The following is a 19338-nucleotide window of genomic DNA, read 5'->3' on the forward strand; positions in this document are numbered from 1 at the left end:
TCCACCTAATTTATCCCATATCAGTGCCAGTATGTAACAACAGGAAGTCAGTGGGCTTCTGGATAATATAGTTTTAAAAGCACAAAATTTCCAATAATGCATTCCCCCCTGAGATCCTTGGAAGACTGGTCTCTCCAATGGATCTTGTAAACATAACCAACTTTTAAATTACAATAATTTGGGGATAAGAGGAAAAGAGAACAAAACCAATGATTGCTAGGTGCATTGACAAAAAGCCAATTAGGGGGCAGTCCCCTTTGGCATAAGAGTGTACATTCAAAACAAATGCATTCAACCTCCCACAATTCAATCAGCTGCACCCCAAAGTTCATTGTGGAGTTTCTTGATGCAGTGTAGGTTTCTGCAGACATCTCCATGGTGTTTTCTCCAAACAGTTCACTTTCTGGATTGGGGAGGTAGCAAGTTTCTTATCCTAAAATTACTCTCAAAAGAATTTAAACTTTGCATTATAGGATAATAATACATTCCCCCTGAGGAGGATGGTGACAAACAAAGGGATCACTCAGGGATACCCGGCTGAGTTATGAGGTATATGAATCAATTGGCCAAAGAAAGTAAAAAACGTCAAAAAATCCAAATAAAAGATAAAAAATAACTTATGAATGAAATATAAAATATCAAAGTCTTATGTCTAAAAAATTCTAAGTAAAGGAAAAATAGCACTATGACAGGTCCTTTAATCAGGGCCTAATTAAAGTGATTTATATAATTATGCACTTACCCATTGGCAGCCAAGACTACAGGAATTTGCCATATTATAAGAGAGAAGAAAGGACTTTATTTTTGTGTGAAAGAGAAGTGTCTGATTTACCTTCACTCTCAGGGATACCTAATTTGTCCCTTGTCTACATCAGTATGTAACAACAGGAAGTCAGTGGGCTCCTGGGTAATGTAGTTTTAAAGGCACAAAATATCCAATAACACAACAACTATAACTGACTTAACCTTTCCAGTTATACAATAATCTCCCTTCTGTATTCTCCAGTCCAGTCAAACTAGCATTCTCTGTTCTTCACACATAGTGCTTCATATCCCATGTTTGAGCCCTTATATAGTATCCCTGGAATACACTTCATCCTTAACTTTGACCCATAGAATTCCTCTCTTCCTTTAAGACATAGCTCAAACAAGCTTATTATATATGAAATCTTTCCTGATCCTTCCAGTCTTTTTGTCTTCCCAACTACCTTGTACTTATACTCTGTATTTACTCTCCAAATTTATTCTTTATGGACATGACTTGTTTTTTCCTCCATTAGAATAAAGCCCTTGCCAGTGAAGATTGATTATTCTTTGGATTTCTGTTTCTAGCACCTAGCATTGTTCCTGACATATAATAAATGTATGATAAATGCTTGTTGATTAATTTATTGAAATGAGGGATAGAAAGGATCACAAAAGAGATAATTTGAGTTACATGAAATTGAAAAAAATTTTGTATAAACAAAATCATTTTAGCTAGGTTAAAGGGTTTTTTTTTGCCCTAAATATCTCTGATAAGGGTCTGATATCCAAAGGAACACCCACTAGTATATAACCAAGAGCCATTCTCTAATGGCTGTGTAGTCAAAAGATATAAACAAACTATTCTGAAAAACAAATGGAAAGCTATTAATAATTAGAAGAGAACTTGCTATATACATCTCTAATATTTTAGAAATGCAAACCAGAAAAACTGAGATTTTATTTTTATCTCTTTTTTTAGCTTTTCTCCATTATATGTTTGGGGTGGGGGTGATAAATTTTGCTTGTACTTTCACACATGATTAACATCTTGATTAATACTTGTTATTATTTTAAGTAATATTTTAACTATTATTAATTTTTCTTACAAGAATGACTCCCTGGGTAGTAAATTGGGAGGCATATATTTGGGGAGAAATGTATTGTTACACCACACAGTGTTGAGAAGAATTGAAAGATGTAAAACAAGAGAACTTTAAGTAAAGCAATCTGTAAGCTTTTGCTCCTCACTCCTTGCTATAGCCTCCTGCTGTCTGTGCTCCCCTCTCACCCCAGGGCCCCAGATGTTCTCTGCCTACCTTTTAGGTGTTTCTCTTCTTGAAAATTGTTTCATTCTGTCTCCTTGTAGGTTCTTTCACTTCCGTCTTCATTTTGTGGTGTTATTTTAAGATTGGTTGGAAAGGATTCTCATGGTGGTTTTGAGTTTCCCTGCTTCTACCCCACCATGAATTTGTAAACTTCTAAACTTTAATGATTTATGATAACCACTCCTCTCTCTCCTTTACTGGGTCCTCCACATCATACCCTCTAACAGTAGGTGTCCCTTAGGGTTCTGTCCTGGGCTCTCATCTCTTCCCCTTCTACACTACTCACCTGATGATTTTATCAGCTCCTATGGATTTATGCTGATGAGTCTACCTTTTCTGCTCCATCCTGTGCTTACCTCCACTCTCACATCTCCAACTGCTTTTCAAACATCTCACACTGAATATTCAGTAGACATTTTAAACTCAACATGTCCCAAACTGAACTTATTATTTTTCTTAGGCTTACAATGTAGGAGACTTTCTAGACTCTTCACTATTTCTCACCCTTCTATATCCAATCTTTTATAAAGGTCCATTAATTTCACCTTTTCAATATCTCTTAATTACCTTAATATATCTCCTTCTGCCCTCTGACACTGCTACCACTCAGGTGCAGGTTCTCATCACCTTTGTTTCTCAAAGTTAATGCAAGGACTAAATAATTAATAAAAAGAAAAATAAATAGTCATCTTCCTGTTATGAATATTTCTTTCAAATATATGTGATTGGCACCTAAGAAAGAAAACAGTAATTACAAAGAGCTAGCAAGGCTTTATCTAGATTTGGTCATGTCAGACAATTTGATTTCCTTTTTAGAGAATCTACTAAACTAGTAAATTGAGGAAGTACTATAGATATGGTTTAATTAGATTTTAGCAAGTATTTGATAAAGTTTCTGATATGATTCTTTTAGAAAAGATGGGTTTAATAAGCACAATTAATTGGATTTGGAATTGGTTGAATGGCTGGATCAAAGGAATAGTCATTACTAGTTCCATGTCAAGTTGGAAGGTGCTCTCCAGTACTCCAGAATTCTGTGCTTGGCCCTTTTGAATAAGAGAAGATAGAGAGACAGATGCCATGTCTGACACAAAGCTGAGAATGATATATATATATATATAACTAGATAGATGACAGAGTCAATATTCAGAAAGACCTTAAATACTGGACCAGAACAAATGAGATGCATTTTGTTAGAGTTAAATGTAAAACATTGCAATTGGGTTCAAAAAGTTGATTTCAGAAGTATAGGATTGTGGAAATATAGCTAGAAAGTTCATATGAAAAAAGAAAACTGGTTATTTTAACCAAGCTCAGTATGAGTTAATACTTTGCTATTTCAATAAGAAATCTAACATCATCTTAGGCAGAATTTTAAAAATTTACAATTGGAAAAGTCACATTGTGAAATTTAATAATTTATTAATTTTTATAGTAAAAGGATTTAAATTCTGTAAATTCAATAAAGAAGGAGGTTATAGTCTTGCTTTACTATGTTAGACCATTTTTAAAAAAAACCTTTACCTTCCATCTTAGAATCAATACTGCTTATTGGTTCCAAAACAGAAGAACAGCAAGGGCAGGCAATGGGGATTAAGTGATACAGCTATGAAGTATAATATTAACTGGTATTAATTTGGTGTCTACTATGTGCCAGATACAAATATTTCATTTTATCCTCACAACTCTGGGAAGTAAGAGCTAGTATTACCTCCGTTTTATAAATAAGAAGGAAACCAATGCAGAGAGATTAAGTGACTTGCCCAAGATCACATAGTAAATATCTGAGTCCATATTTAAACTCAATTTTTTTTAAATTTAAAAACCTTACCTTCCACCTTAGAATCAGTACTAAGTGACTTGCCCAGGGTCACACAGCTAGGAAGTGTTTGAGGTCTGAAGCTGGATTTGAACCTAAGACCTCCCATCTCTAGATCTGGCACTCAATCCACTGAGCTACCCAGCTATCCCCAAAACTCATATTTTTCTGACCTCAGTTCCAAGTCCTCTATTTTACATAGCTGCCCCAGTTTTGAGCCCACATTTTGCCAAGGACTGTGGATAGATCATGGGACAGGTATGCAGGATACCCTGGGATAACTGAATCATTGTTTTTTCCTCTTTTCCTACCCCTTTGGAGAGGAAAGTGTGTTGGAAATGCCTCTTTCTCCCAATTATATACTGGCTTAGTTGGCCTAAATGCTATGAATACCTAGACCCAGGGGAGGCAGCCAGGTTATTGAGAAACTGCAAATCAATTCAATTTGAGAATTATTTGAAAGAACCAGGAACTTTAGTGCTTTCACGTGGAAATGGACTTAGACTTACTCTGCATGTCTCTGTAGGACAGAATTAGGAACAATATGTGGAAGTTGCAGAAAAGGAAATTTAAATTTGATGTAGGGAGTATGATGGCTTGCTTTGGGAGTTAGTTGGATTCTCCTTTGCTGGACATCTTTAAGTCAAGACTTCATGACCACTTATTGAAAGTGTTAAAGAGGGAATTCTTTTGTGACTGTGGGTTGAACTGAGTGGTCACTGAGGTTCTTTCTAGTTTTGAGATTTAGTAATATCTATAGGAGAATTTCCTTTACCTATGTTGTTCCTCTTGTGTTGGCTGGCTAGATGGGTGATGGCTTTTTTCCTTGTGGAAAATTTTTTTTGTCATACACGTGGATGCCATTTCCTTATGTATTGATTCTAAGGCAGAAAAATGGTAAGGCTAGGCCCGTGTTGGTGAAGGCATGGCATGTATGCCCCTCCACAGTGCCCAAGGGCAATGTTCACATGCTCCGGCCCTCTGCCCAGCAGCCCAGTGTGAGCACTTCCTCACCTTTCTGGGGTAATGCGGGGGACTCACAGGCAGCTTGAAGTTGCAGTTTGGGCATGCAATCTCAAAGTTTTGCCAACACTAGGATAGGCAATAGGGGTTAAGTGACTTGCCCAGGGACACACAGCTAGGAAGTGTCTGAGGCCAGATTTCAACTCAGAACTTCCAGTTTCTAGTCTTTGCTCCTAATCTACTGATAAGCAGTAATGTGGAAGAAGCCTGTCTGAGGAGCACCTTAGCTAAGAGCATACTTTGGGTTGTAGTAAGGGAGCTCCAGATAAAGCCCTCATTGAGTGGAAAAAAATCTCCTATTGTCTTCTGACAACAAAAATAATAGAAACAGTGTGGTACTCCAAGGTGTTAAACTAGTCAAATAGCTTACATCCTTTCTTTTCAATGTGAAAAATTACATGTCTGAACAATGGGATAAATTGTCAGTAATATGATCTTAATGCATTGTGGAGAGATACTAAATATTATATCACAAATAGTTCTTACCCTCACACAGGTCATAATCTGATGGGGCATAAATAAATGGCCCATACAAAAAGTAAAGTGTTGCAGTGCTTTAGGGAAAGGAGAAATCATCAAATTTCTGGAATCAGAAAAGGTTTCACAGAGGAGACTGAAATTGAGCTGGACAAGAAGAACCTGATGAGAAGGAAGGACTTAGGGAAGGGGAAAAGAGAGAGCATTTCATATAGTCATTGGTTTCTATCATGGGAGCATTAGATGGGTATACGTGGTGTAATCAGGGCGCAGTGATGAATTGCCAGCTCCCTGTTGTAAAATAAGATCCAACTGGCAAGCTGGAGAACAACTAGCCTACATTATGACTTCACAGGGACTTGAGGTTTCTGAAAGTTCTGTGTTATATTCCACCACATCCTCTCTCCTTAGTCTTTTACCAGACCTCAAATCAGGTAGAATTTCACAGAATTTTTCATATGAGGAATTATTATAGATTTGGGGGCTGCTTTTTGCTTTTTTGAGATTCAGGTATGTTTCTTAGAGGGGTCTTGGGCAAAATGTTTAAGGTATTCATGAAAGTATTATGATATTCTTTTCATTGGTGATTTGCAAGTAGTAATGAGACCCTTTCAGAAATTTTTGTTCAGGGTCCAGAATATAAATTGCTGGATGGGCTTGAGGAATAGAAGATTTTTCTTAGTTACCCAAAATTATTTATCCATATCCAATATGCCCTTCAGAGCTTTTCTTTAAAATTGAAGGAAGATATTTTAGTAATTAAGCATTGCCATCGTGGGAAGTAGTGGATTGCTAGTTGGGTGATAATTTGTAGTAGCTGTAGGAAAGATTCTTGGTTCAGGTATAGTTTAGACTAGGTAGATTTCAAGCTCCCTTCTAGTCTTGAGATTCTGTAAAGGTTTTTTTTGTGATTTTAGCCCACATTATACTTGTAGGTTTATTTTTTTGGCCTTTTAAGGGTTTAGCAGGGTGTTATGCATGTAATAAAAACTAAAAATTTAATTGAATGGACTGTGAAAATTTTTTGTCCTTATTGACAAATCATGTACTATCTTATTATTTTCATTTATAATGCATACTTTGCCTTCTTCCCCAAAGGATTTAAAGTGGAAATATATGTTTGACATACTTTTTATTTTTTAAAAAAACCTCATTCTTGAGTTTTTTTAGTTGTTTGAAGATTCTAAACTTTTTCTCATTATTTGGTATTATTAGTCTACATAGTTTGCAAAGATTAGTTAACTTTTAATTTTCACCTAATGAATTCTGCCTTTGGTGAGGAATTCTTTCTATTTGAGAGGTGGCAATAACTGATGTTTGTGAAGACATTATCAGGAATGTGCTAAATGGAGTTTTGTGCCTTGTGCATGTAGTTTATATATTGAAAGAGTTTTTCGGAGTGGTATTTAATAATGGTAAAAATAATCATGGATGAATTTAAACTTAAATGAAAGATTTGAATGAATCCATTTCTCCTCTATCATAGCTGGAAAGAACAAGTTTTCAGGTTTCATTTAACATAAGAAACTAGGGAATGATATAACTGAGGAATGTTCTCATAAAACTTTAGAACTTGAAGAATTTTTTTTTCTGATATAGGCACTGACATGTAGAGAAGAACTTCTTACTTTGCTCTTATCCCTCCTTCCACTGGTATGGAAGATACCTGTTCAAGAAGAAAAAGCATTAGGTATGTTTCTTTCTTTACTAAACCATTTGTATTCAAAGTTTCTGTTCAGATTATTTCTGTATGAATATATATTTTCTAAAAATCAAAGATATTTTAAGTACATTCGTGGATAAAATTGGTTTTTGTTTAACAACCTGTTCAGAAAAGTTTTTCCTTTTGAGATAAGTAGATTTGTTCTTGAGCAAGAAAAGACCATTGAGAGCATTTAAAATTAGTATGAAATTCTACAATGGAAGTATTTTTTGAAGAGAAAAACCAGAGAGATTTTTTCCAAATACTACTTTTTTCCCCCCTAACTTATGACTTAAGAGATGATTTCACTTGAATTACAGGTAATTTATATATTTACTCTTTCTAAGAGATTTATCTTCATTGATATGTTTTAGTTCTGGAAATAAAAATTTGTGAAGCCTGTGAGGTTTTGCTTTCCAATTTTGGGAAAACCTTTAAAGTATACAGATTTTGTGATAATTGAATAGAAAGTAAATAAAAATTTCACAAGTTTTCTAATTTCTTCCTTAGGCAGTTCTAGGATCTGTGAATTATGAGCCTATTTATGAAAATCTCAAGTATTTTAAATGTTCCTGTACCCTGTTTTAAGTCTTAAATATGCTAATTTTGTGCATAGTAAGCTGATAAATGTTTATTGATTGATCAATAGCCATTTTTTGGCCTATAATCTGACTTCTAGAGGCATTATTGTTTATTCCTACATTAACTCTTGATTTAAAAAAATTTTAGAAATATGTGTGCACAGATAATTGCTAATTTGAATATTTACATGAGTATTACTTTAAAGAATTGCATTTGTTAACTGCTATTCCAGTTGTGAATTAATGATCTTGCATTTTTCAACTTGGTATAAGTTTGTCAGGTTCCAAATTTCCTACTTTCCAACCTTTCTCTACTGAAAGGGGGAAAAAGCCTGCCTTTTATTTTCTGAAATTTATATCTTTCCAAATTACAAATTAGATCTAAAGAAGAATTTTTAAAGAGGTTTTCTTAAAACTTATTTGTAAAAAAAGGGCTGGTAACTTTTTTGATTTTGATACTAGATATGTGTTAAGAGCTTGACAAACCTTAAAGCTTCATATACATTTCATCTTTTAATAATAGTATTAGTGTGGGAAGAATGAAGATGCCATGTTTAAATAGTTTATGATAAATAACCATGAGGTCTTATGCTAAGAGTATTTAGGGTTTTTTTATATTAAATGATTATAGAGGTATGTAAATATTCAAATGGTAACATTTTAGGATGACATATTTTTAAATATAAAATATTAAACCTAAAGTAAATTGAAGGAAGCAAATTTTAGGGCTAAAAACACTATTAATCAATTTTTAAAATCATGTATATTTGGCTTCAGAATACAGTACATAGTTTTTTAATTGGACATAAATCTTATTCACAAACCTAGCTGGTGTTTAGGTAGAAATTGTTTCAGAAGCTTATTGTATAGCTTAGAAGGAACCAGCTTGAGATTAAAAAATGTATGGGGGGAATAAATCTTTAGGTTTCCTCTCAGCTGTAGAATTCTATGATTAATGAAATTCACTATGTAATAATTTTGGTGTTGACTGTAAAATATTTGAATTTAAGGTATTCTACATTTTTTTCCCTTCCATTAGATTTTAATCTACCATTCTCAGCTGATATTATCTGGACCAAAGAAACAAATTCAAGTTCACTAAGACATACTCAGGAAAAATTACATTTAGAAGGAAGTACTCAAACTGGTCAGGTTTCTGCAAAAGCAAGTATATCTCGAAAAAGTAGGCGTCATCGTAAAACCCCCCATCACTATTCTGTAAGAGATGAAAGAAAATCTCAACTATCCACCTCTGATTCAGAAGCCAATTCTGATGACAAAAGCATAGCAATGATTAAGCACAGGCGATCCAACCTACTACAGCGTTTTTTATCATCTTCATCAAAAGAAAATCAGCCTCTAACTAGACAGACAGAGAGGCCTGATACCGTGACCTTAGAGAATGCCAGACCAGTTATTCCAAGACACGAATCAAACAGTGAGATATTAAATGAATCAGCTGCCTTTTCTATTATTAGCAACATGAACAACTCTCCATTTGACTTATGCCATGTTTTGCTATCTCTATTAGAAAAAGTATGTAAGTTTGATATTACTTTGAATCACAATTCTGCTTTGGCAGCCAGTGTGGTGCCCACATTAACTGAATTCTTAGCAGGGTTTGGGGCCTGTTGTAGTCTAAGTGGTAATTCAGAAAGTGAAGTTTCTGCAGGTTGGACAGAAGAACCTATAGCTTTAGTTCAACGAATGCTTTTTAGAACTGTGCTGTATCTTATGTCAGTAGATATAAACACTGCAGAGACTATGCCAGAAAGTCTTAGAAAAAACTTAATTGACTTACTTAGGGCAGCTTTAAAAATTAGAGCTTGTTTGGAAAAGCAACCTGACCCTTTTTCACCAAGGCCAAAGAAAACACTACAAGAAGTTCAGGATGATTTTGTATTTTCAAGGTATCGTCATAGAGCCCTTCTTTTGCCTGAACTTCTGGAAGGGGTTTTGCAGATTTTGATTTGTTGCCTTCAAAGTGCAACTTCAAATCCTTTTTATTTTAGTCAAGCCATGGACTTGGTTCAAGAATTTATTCAGCATCATGGTTTTAAATTATTTGAAACGGCAGTTCTTCAGATGGAATGGTTGGTTTCAAGAGATGAAGTTTCCATTGGAGCTTCAGAACATTTGAGAACATTAATAAATAATGTTATGAAAATAATCAGCACTGTCAAAAAAGTGAAATCTGAGCAACTTCATCAGTCAATGTGTACAAGAAAGAGGCATAGACGGTGTGAATATTCTCACTTTATGCATCATCATCGAGATCTTTCAGGTCTTGTGGTTTCTGCTTTCAAAAATCCATTTGAAGAGATGGAAGATGGGGAAGTTTATTATCCTGAACGCTGCTGTTGTATTGCAGTATGTGCTCACCAGTGCTTACGTTTATTAAAAAAAGTTTCATTGAATACTACTTGTATCCAGATTCTATCAGGTGTTAATAATGTTGGAATATGCTGCTGTATGGATCCCAAATTTGTAATCATTCCATTGCTTCATGCTTTTAAATTGCCTAAGTTAAAACATTTCCAGCAACATATATTGAACATCCTCAACAAATTTATTTTGGATCAGTTAGGAGGAGGAGAGATCTCCCAAAAGACTAAATATGCAACTTGTAATATTTGTGCTTTTGACCATGATCAGCTCGCTCAGTTAGAAGAGACAATGCATGCAATTTCACATAATGCTGATCCAGCTTCATTATCTAGTCCATCTTACAGATCTCAAGGAATACTACCTAGTAGCGGATTTGAAGACCTCTTATGGAAATGGGATGCGTTACAGGCTTATCAGAGCATTCTTTTTGAAGAAGACAAATTACACAGTGTGCATATTGCAAGCCATATTTGTAATTTAATCCAGAAAGGCAATGCAATTGTTCAGTGGAAATTGTACAACTACATATTTAATCCTGTACTCCAAAGAGGAGTTGAATTAGCACATCATTTTCAGCAGCTAGGTGTTACTTCATCATGTACTAATGCATGTAGTTATCATAACCACTGTTTGCTTCAGGAAGTGCTTCAGATTTACTTACAGACTCTGCCTACACTATTTAAATCCAGGTTTGTATGTATTTTTTCTTATTGGCATAATTTCAGTCGTGTGTGTGTTTGTGTGTATTAGCTATTTAGTTTAAACCATTGAACCTAATAAATAATGAAAACCCTCAGTGATTGTTCACTAATGAGCACTCAGTAGTATATAAATCATTTATGTCTTTAAATATCATTTTGACAGGTCTTTAACTAAACATATTTTACTTTATTGAGAAAAACATTTTATTGATATCTTTTTACTTCGCTTTCACTTCCAAATATTAATCCTCCCACACCCATGCCTCTCCCTCACAAGAAAGAATAAAAAAGAAAGAGAAGAGAGAAAAGAAGGGTAGTTCAGCAAAAATTAATCAAAACATTAACTAAATTGGAAATTAAATGCAATTTTCAACATCCATCTTCTCCCTACCACTGTAGAAAAGGGAGGTGTTGGTGTATTTTCTTCACTCATCTTTTAGGACAGGCTTAATTGATAAAAATTTTTTAGTATTTAGTTTTTTTGTTCTTTTTATTTACATTGTCATAATGTAATTGTTTTACTGATTCTTCTTGCTTTTTTTCTCATTTTGCTTGCTTCATTTCATAGAAGTTTTTCCATGCTTCTCTGTCTTCATCATTTTTATATTATAATTTGTTTAGCCTTTCCTCAGTCATTAGCACTCTATTTTGTATCTAGTTCTCTACTACCTTAAAATTGTACAATATTTATTTATTTTGAAAAAGTAATCTTGCAATTTAAAATTCCATCACTTAACAGTAATAAACAATTCTTAAAATATAGAAATGCATTTTTTGGTATGTGTAATTTTTTATTTCCAAATTTTGCTTATCAAAATATTTAATTTCCACCTTAGAATCATCATCAGTATACTAAAATGGAATTTTGTGAATTAGGTTTATAAGTATTCCAGTAGATAAGAGTAGTATATAATTAGAGTTATTAAAAAAACTTTCAAAGTAGTAGGAGATAAAAATACATGTAAGATTTGGGATGTTATCAAATCTTATGCATCGTTAATTTTAATTTTCTTTTCGGTAAAAAGATAAAAAATCTCCAAAAAAATCAAATTCTCTATTTTTATATCTTTCTTAGATCTACTCAAGATACTGAATATTGCATGTTGAGCCAAACAAACTTTTAACTTTACTGTCAGAAACTTAAAAGGGTAGGCCTGAATGTTTAGTGGTATCCTATGAAATAATAGACAGGAGATGGTAAAAATCTTTTTCCATTAGAGCATTAACTTGCCATAGCATTTTTGTTCATCTGGATTAGCAGCAACTAAGGATCTTTTATCTCAAATCCTGTCAAATTTGCCGATGTCAGCCCTGGAAAGGTCAAAAATACTGCAACAGTATAATATACAGTATAATAGTAGCCCATTTCTGCCTTGCCCTTTTCCAGTGCTAGAAATCCCACAGTTGATGCCATGGGAGCAATGTAGAAAGAAATGTGACCTAAAGACAGAGTTAATTTATTTAGATAGCCATTCTAACTCACAACTGAGAATTTTTTTTGCTGAGGTAACCGAAATGTTGATAGGGTAAGTGATTTGGATATATGCGAAACTTTGATGGGGAATGTAGTGCAGGTAAGATAGAATGCCACAATGAGGGGACAATATTACAACACTGATCACCTAGGAAGCGAGGGCATGAGGATGTAAGTATGGAAAAGGAGGTAGGAAACTATCAAAGACAAATGTTGACTACTTATAGAATGATTTCTAGCACAGGCCCTACATCCATAAAGAGGTGGAGAACTTACTTCTTTCCTCTAACTTCATGGTTTTTCTGTAGCCAGGACCCAGGATCAAGTTAGTGCTATTCATTCTGTAGTCCAGGTCAAGTATGAGTTAGACTTTTATGGGGCTAGCGTTGGAACTTTAACACTATTAAAAAAATTATTTCTATGGGGAGAGAACATGTTTTGAGTTCCAGATATAATTTATAAGCACTTATTGGGAACATGACTCATTGACATTTTGTGACTACTTTTTAAAGTTTTAGTTTCTTAATTTTAATTAATCTTTTTGTTTGGGGGATTGGCTGTTTTAGGTGGCCATAGAATAATTGCTTTGATTCCTTATAGATCATCTTTTTTATTGTTGTTCAAAATATACTGCTGCTGAGAGCAAGTCTTAAAATCAAGATAATTTGGATTCCAACCATACTTTAAACTTTACATGACTCAGGCAGTTTTCTAAAACCAAAAGTGAATTTCTAGTCTATCTATTTCAGAGGGAGGTTGCTACACTAAATATTCCCCACATATATCAGGCTATATACCTTTCTTAATTTAGAAGTATTAGACATATTGATTGTTCCAGATAACTATTTTAGTAATTAATATATCAGTGTTTCAAAAATATGTACTTTAAATGGGAGGAAAACATTTCAAAATCTGGAATGACTTGCTTAAAATATATTTAATCCTCTGATTGCATTGGTATTTTACACTTCTACATATTCATGATACACTTAAACAAACACATATATGTAAAAGCTCTTTCATTGCTAGCCTCTGCAGTGTACATCTTTGCTAATTGATGTTGAATATGATCATTTTGTAAAATTTACTTTTAAAAATTTAGGAAGAAACCACTTTCTGTTTTTGGGAAAACATTTTAAAACTATATATCAATTGGATTAATTTAGTTTGTCAGCTATATGCTAGGGATAGGAATGAGAACAATAATTTCACTTGTGTAGGTAACTCTTAGATGAGAGAATTCTGCTCTACCATTGCAGGTTGGTACATTCTCTGCAACTTATAGTCGTAATATCAGAGTCCAAAAAGAACACAAGTATTTAATTTTATTCTACATTATTATACCAGATTTTCTGCCTGTTGACTCCGAGTTTGAATGAAAGTAAGCTTCGAACAATAGGAGGTTAAAGGACTTGTCCAAAATCAGACAATATATGTCAAAAGTGGGATTCAAACCCCAATCTTCCTTACTCTTTAAGAACAGTTCTCTATTCATACTGTAGATACCCAACACTTCAAAGGAAATGATATTTGAGTTCTCAGATGTTTAGTTTTTCTGATGTCTACAGTGGTGTTTCTTGATATTTTAATAATTTTTTCCCTTTTAAGAGTGGTTTTTTTTAATCCTGTAAGCAGTAGCAAGGAAATGCCTCATTTAAGAATTTTTTTTAATTCTATTTCTCTCTTTTGTGATTGGTTATTCAGAATGAATGAATGAATGAATGAATGAATGAATGAATGAATGAACTGATGGTCATTGTTCCTGAATTCCTTAATATAATACATTTGTAATTTAATATCTACTTGGGAACACAGAATTTTGTACATATAACATTTTTGTGTATACTTTCTCTTCATAGGGTTATAAGAGACTTGTTTCTAAGTTGTAATGGAGTAAATCAAATGATTGAATTAAATTACTTAGATGGTATTCGAAACTATTCCCTAAAAGCATTTGAAACTCTGATAGCCAGCCTTGGAGAACAGCAGAAAGATGAAATCATTCCAGAAGTTGATGGAATAAATAAAGAAAAGAAGGTTTCATCTTCACTTAAACAGCAAGTATGCTCAGATTCTTCTCAAAGTCTTAGCAAATTTTATGCTGGCCTTAAAGAAATTTGTCCGAAGAAGCAGAAGGCTGTTGGTCAGGATATTCACATCAACATGATCAACTTATTCCTCTGTGTGGCATTTTTATGTGTGAGTAAAGAAGCTGATTGTGATCGGGACTCTACCAATGATTCAGAAGATACTTCTGGCTATGATAGTACAGCTAGTGAGCCTCTGAATCACATGCTACCATGTTTATCTCCAGAAATACTTATCTTACCTTCTCCAGAACACATCCACAGGGCAGCAGACATTTGGTCTATGTGTCGTTGGATCTACATGTTGAATTCAGTTTTTCAGAAGCAGTTTCATAGACTTGGAGGATTCCAAGTATGTTATAAGTTAATAATTATGATAATTCAAAAACTATCCAGGAGCAAAGAAAAGCCAAGAAAAGTGGATGCAAATGAAAACAAAAATTTAGAGGGAAATTTTGAGTCTGAAATGGCAGTGAAAGAAGATGCATTACATTTAAGTGTCAACAATGCTTCCAGTCCTTTAGTATTAGGTAGTTTAGAGGAGAATACTGAAAGTTTAGACCAATTAGATTCGCAGGAAATTTCTTCTCAATATTTTTTAAGTGTAAAACCAATTTCAACTTCTGTAGCAGCTCCCAAGGAACCTAAAGTATCAAGTCAAGAGCATGAGTGTACACTTCAAAGTATAAGATTACTAGAGGCTCTTCTGACTATATGTCTTCATAGTACAAAGAATAATCAACAAAAGATAGAAGTGGAGTTACCCAACCAGGTAATAATATAGATTGTTTCCCAGTTATTATGTATTCCCAGCTATGTAATCTTATAGAAAAATAGTCAATGTAACACTTGTAAAAAGACCTTTTCATCTGATACTGATGGGACACAATGAGGAATCTAAATATAGTTCTTTTTCAAAAATTTTTAGGGGGCCGCTGGGTGGCTCAGTGAGTTGAGAGCCAGGCTTAGTGATAGGATGTCCTAGGTTCAAAACTGGCCTCAGACATTTCCTAGCTGTGTGACCCTGGGCAAGTCACTTAACCCCTATTGTCTAGCCCTTAATGCTCTTCTGCCTTTGAACCAATACACAGTATTGATTCTAAGACGGAAGGTAAGGGTTTAAAAAAATTCTTTTTAATATAGTTAGGGGAACTATGGATGCATTCAATTATGTCTGGACTTCTCTCCCTCCTCATCTCTGCCTCCTGGCTTCCCTTGATTGTTTCACATCCCAGCTAAAAGCTGACATTTTATAGGCAGCTTTCCCACTTACTAATAGGAGATTACTTTCATGTTATCCTCTGTATCAACGGTTGGCAACCTTTTTGGCTGTGAGAGCCATAAACACCTGTGGAAGGAGGAGGATGGAGGCAGAAGGCGCTGGAATATGGGGTTGAGGCTGAAGGGCCCCCTGGGGCACATCCTGGGGCTCTGCCCACACTGGCCGGTCCGGAGGTGGAGCCAGATATGGCTCGAGAGCCATACGTTGCTGACCCCTGCTCTATGTAGTTAGTTTCTACATAGTCATTTACATGCCACCTACTCCATTAGAATGTCTGCTTCTTGAGGGCAGGGACTATATTTGCCTTTCTTTGTATCTTAGCCCAGTGCCTGACATATAGTAGGTTCTTAAATACTTGTTGACTTGGCATAGGGCGATTTAGATAACAGTACAAAATGATATATTATTGACAAATGGTAGAATAATATGATTATTGATTCCCTTGAATTTTTATAGGAGTCACCTATAGAATGTCTATAGAATTCTATAGACATTCAGGACAACAATGAAATTTCTAAGAAGGATCAAGGAAATGATGGGCATTTAATTAGGAATAATTCTTAATACCTTAGGAGACTTTAAGAAAAGAAATGGGAATGAGTCATGAGAGATTAAAGAAAGCTCCAATTAGAAGAATAATTTGAAGCATAGTAAATTTTATTAAAAAATTTATTGGGGGAGGGGGCAGCCAGGTGGCTCAGTGGATAGAGAGCTAGACCTAGAGACCAGAGATCCTGGGTTCAAATTTGGCCTCAGATACTTCCTTGCTGTGTGAGACTCTGGGCAAGTCGATTAATCCCACTTGCCTAGCCCTTAAGACAGAAGGAAAGGGTTTTTTTTTTTTTAAACCCTTGTACTTCGGTGTATTGTCTCATAGGTGGAAGATTGGTAAGGGTGGGCAATGGGGGTCAAGTGACTTGCCCAGGGTCACACAGCTGGGAAGTGGCTGAGGCCGGGTTTGAACCTAGGACCTCCTGTCTCTAGGCCTGACTCTCACTCCACTGAGCTACCCAGCTGCCCCCAGGAAAGGGTTTTTAAAAAAAAGGTTATGATAGACTGAAATATGTAATCAAAGACATTGAATAAAGTGATAGATTTTTTAAAGTTCAATATAAAATATAGAAGAATGATATTTCTCCATTTGCGTTTTTTCTTCTAAATTGGTTAAAATTTAAATAGATTAAAATTTGTTCAGTATTGGTGTAAATTAAATGTTTTATAATTAAATATGATTAAAAACAAGTATACTCCATATTTTTTTTTCATCCCCCTTAGACTTTGTCTGTGGAAAATGTATTGTTTGAAATTCAGGACCATCTTTCCCAGTCTAAGGTGGTTGAAACTGATTTAGCTAAGCCTTTATTGGATGCACTGCTTCGAGTAGCTTTGGGGAATTATTCAGCAGATTTGAATCATTCTGAAGAGAAAATTGAAAAGGTATGAGTGGATTTTGTTATGTCATGGTGAAGACCAAAACATACAGGTGAGGTATAATTGTATGTACTTTCAGGGCAGTGATTTTGATTTAGGGGGGAGACAAGGCTAATCTTAGTACAAATGATATAATTAGAATTTATGGAACAAGGGCAGGATTGACCTCTTTTAAAAAAAAGATTTATGCAGTGGAGGCAAAAGAGTTAAATTATTTTTAAAAATTATCCTTTTATGTCTCAAAACACAGAAGATTGCATAGTAATGTTTGTTGTCTTAGAATTCCTAATTTCTGTGTTCTTTGGCTTGGACAATTATGTAATTGTAGATAATTTCATGACACTTGATTCTCATCAGTTAACTTAAATATGTGCATACATAAAATGTATGCATGTTTAATAAATTGTAAAACATTTCATTATAATGTATTATTCCTTTTTCAGTCATTTCATTCTCTGTGGCCAGGATAAATAAAAGCTTCCTGTACAAGTATATGCATGTTTATATTTTTAGTAAAACTTAGGTAACTAATGTTTCATCATCTGTTAAATATATTTTTTGAGAAGTGTTGACCCAATTACTTATATTATTTAATTTACATTATCATATTTTGTTTTATTATGACAGATTAAGATTGTACTGTGCACTTTCCATAATTTTGTGTTTATAAAGAACCATAGGATGTTAGAGCTTTAAAAGATCATAAAGTTTATCTAGCTTAGCTTAATTTACAGATGATGAAATTGAATTCCAAAAAGGGATACTGATTTATCACCCAACAAGTAAATGAGAATTTGAATCTAGATCATCTGATCCCAAGTTTAATATGCTTTTCCCTAAGATAATGATTCCTCCCACTATTGATAGCAAGGTCAGTAATGCTTTGTTCTGCCAAAATTGCATAATTAGTTTTATAGTCCTTCCTTTTTCTTACTTAACACATTAATTGTGGTAGTGATGTTTTCATACCTTTTCTTTGTGGCATATATTCTCCCAAAGACTTGAAAAAGTTTTCTGAGATGTAATTTCACAGTATGCTGTGTGGAAGGTTTTCGTTTTTGTTTTTGTTTCCAAAATCAGAATATTAAGACTGTTTAAGTAAATGTAAATCTTTTTTTCCCAATGAACAAATTATATGCTGCAAATTTTTTTACTGAGAACATTCATCTTACAGATTCATCAGACTGAGTCAGAGGCAGTATTGCAACAAGGTGATCTGTCAGAAGAAGTTGAGGAAACCCATGGTTCTTTTAAACTTTTTGCTGAAGAAGAAGGCTATGAAGCAGACAGTGAAAGTGATCCTGAGAATAGTGAAAGCCAAGATGAAGGTAAAGTAGGACTGAATTTGAAAGTCAATTCATCTAACTTGGGTGTAAGTTCATAAATGATACATTGATTATTTGATTTATCCAAGAATAAGTAATTTAATAGCTATATATGCTGAAATTTTACTATAAATATTTTCTGGAGAGAAAAATTTGGTATCTGACCTCATACATAGGAAATTTTTTTGCTGGCTCAGATCATTATTACTACTCACCTAAAATTTTCACATTTGTGTAGGTGGTTGATTATATGAGTTGGTATTAGTAATAGTACTACCTTTGAAATAGGAAACATTGAGATCCTACTCTTCTAATCAAAACCTTCTATTCTTCTGAGTCTTTTACTCACACCAACCCTATTTTCAACTGGCTAGGATGAGAAATTTTATAGGTATTGAAAACACTTAAGTAATTTTAAAAATGTTAATTTTTCTTTATAGCGTACTTTAGGTTGTTTTTTGTTCACGTAAATATATTTTAACAAAGAATCATCTAGATGGAAAATTGGTGAACACCTGAAGTGTTGTTATAGATATTACTAGTAACTTTAAATAATGATTAATATTAGAATTCTGTTTGTTATATTAAAAATGAAAATTAACTACTTTTAAAAAAATTTTAGAAGACATAAATGAAACAGAATGCATCAGTTCTTCAAGTTACTTAAATGATGCAATTGAAAACTTTGCACAAGGAGAATTAATATATCCTGAGATTTGTATCCTGGAATTAAATTTGCTTTCGACCAGTAAAGTCAGAGTTGCTGTCCTTGGCCATGTTTTTGAGAGCTTTTTGAAAATCATCAGACAAAAGGAAAAAAATGTGACTTTACTCATGCAAAAGGTAAGATTTTAGTATGGCTACTATAAGATAAATATTGATTGTATAATAACTTTTCATTATCCTTTTTTGTTTATTGTAGTTAAAATAAAAATAGCTAGTGTTAACTAGCACTTTAAGGTTTAGTGAGGTAGGT

General features: G+C 33.9%; 1 protein-coding gene across 1 annotated transcript in view; it reads left to right on the top strand.

The window, feature by feature from the left end:
* Positions 1 to 19338, top strand: part of LYST (lysosomal trafficking regulator) — a 260804-nt gene that overhangs the window by 59297 nt on the left and 182169 nt on the right. Inside the window, exons 4-9 of the mRNA XM_044674577.1 lie at positions 6991 to 7081; positions 8714 to 10751; positions 14097 to 15096; positions 16882 to 17043; positions 18212 to 18365; positions 18988 to 19205. Coding sequence (XP_044530512.1) covers positions 6991 to 7081; positions 8714 to 10751; positions 14097 to 15096; positions 16882 to 17043; positions 18212 to 18365; positions 18988 to 19205 — 3663 coding nt within the window. The remainder of the gene's footprint in view (positions 1 to 6990; positions 7082 to 8713; positions 10752 to 14096; positions 15097 to 16881; positions 17044 to 18211; positions 18366 to 18987; positions 19206 to 19338) is intronic.

Source organism: Gracilinanus agilis, chromosome 4, assembly GCF_016433145.1.
Source record: "Gracilinanus agilis isolate LMUSP501 chromosome 4, AgileGrace, whole genome shotgun sequence".
NCBI lineage: Eukaryota > Metazoa > Chordata > Mammalia > Didelphimorphia > Didelphidae > Gracilinanus > Gracilinanus agilis.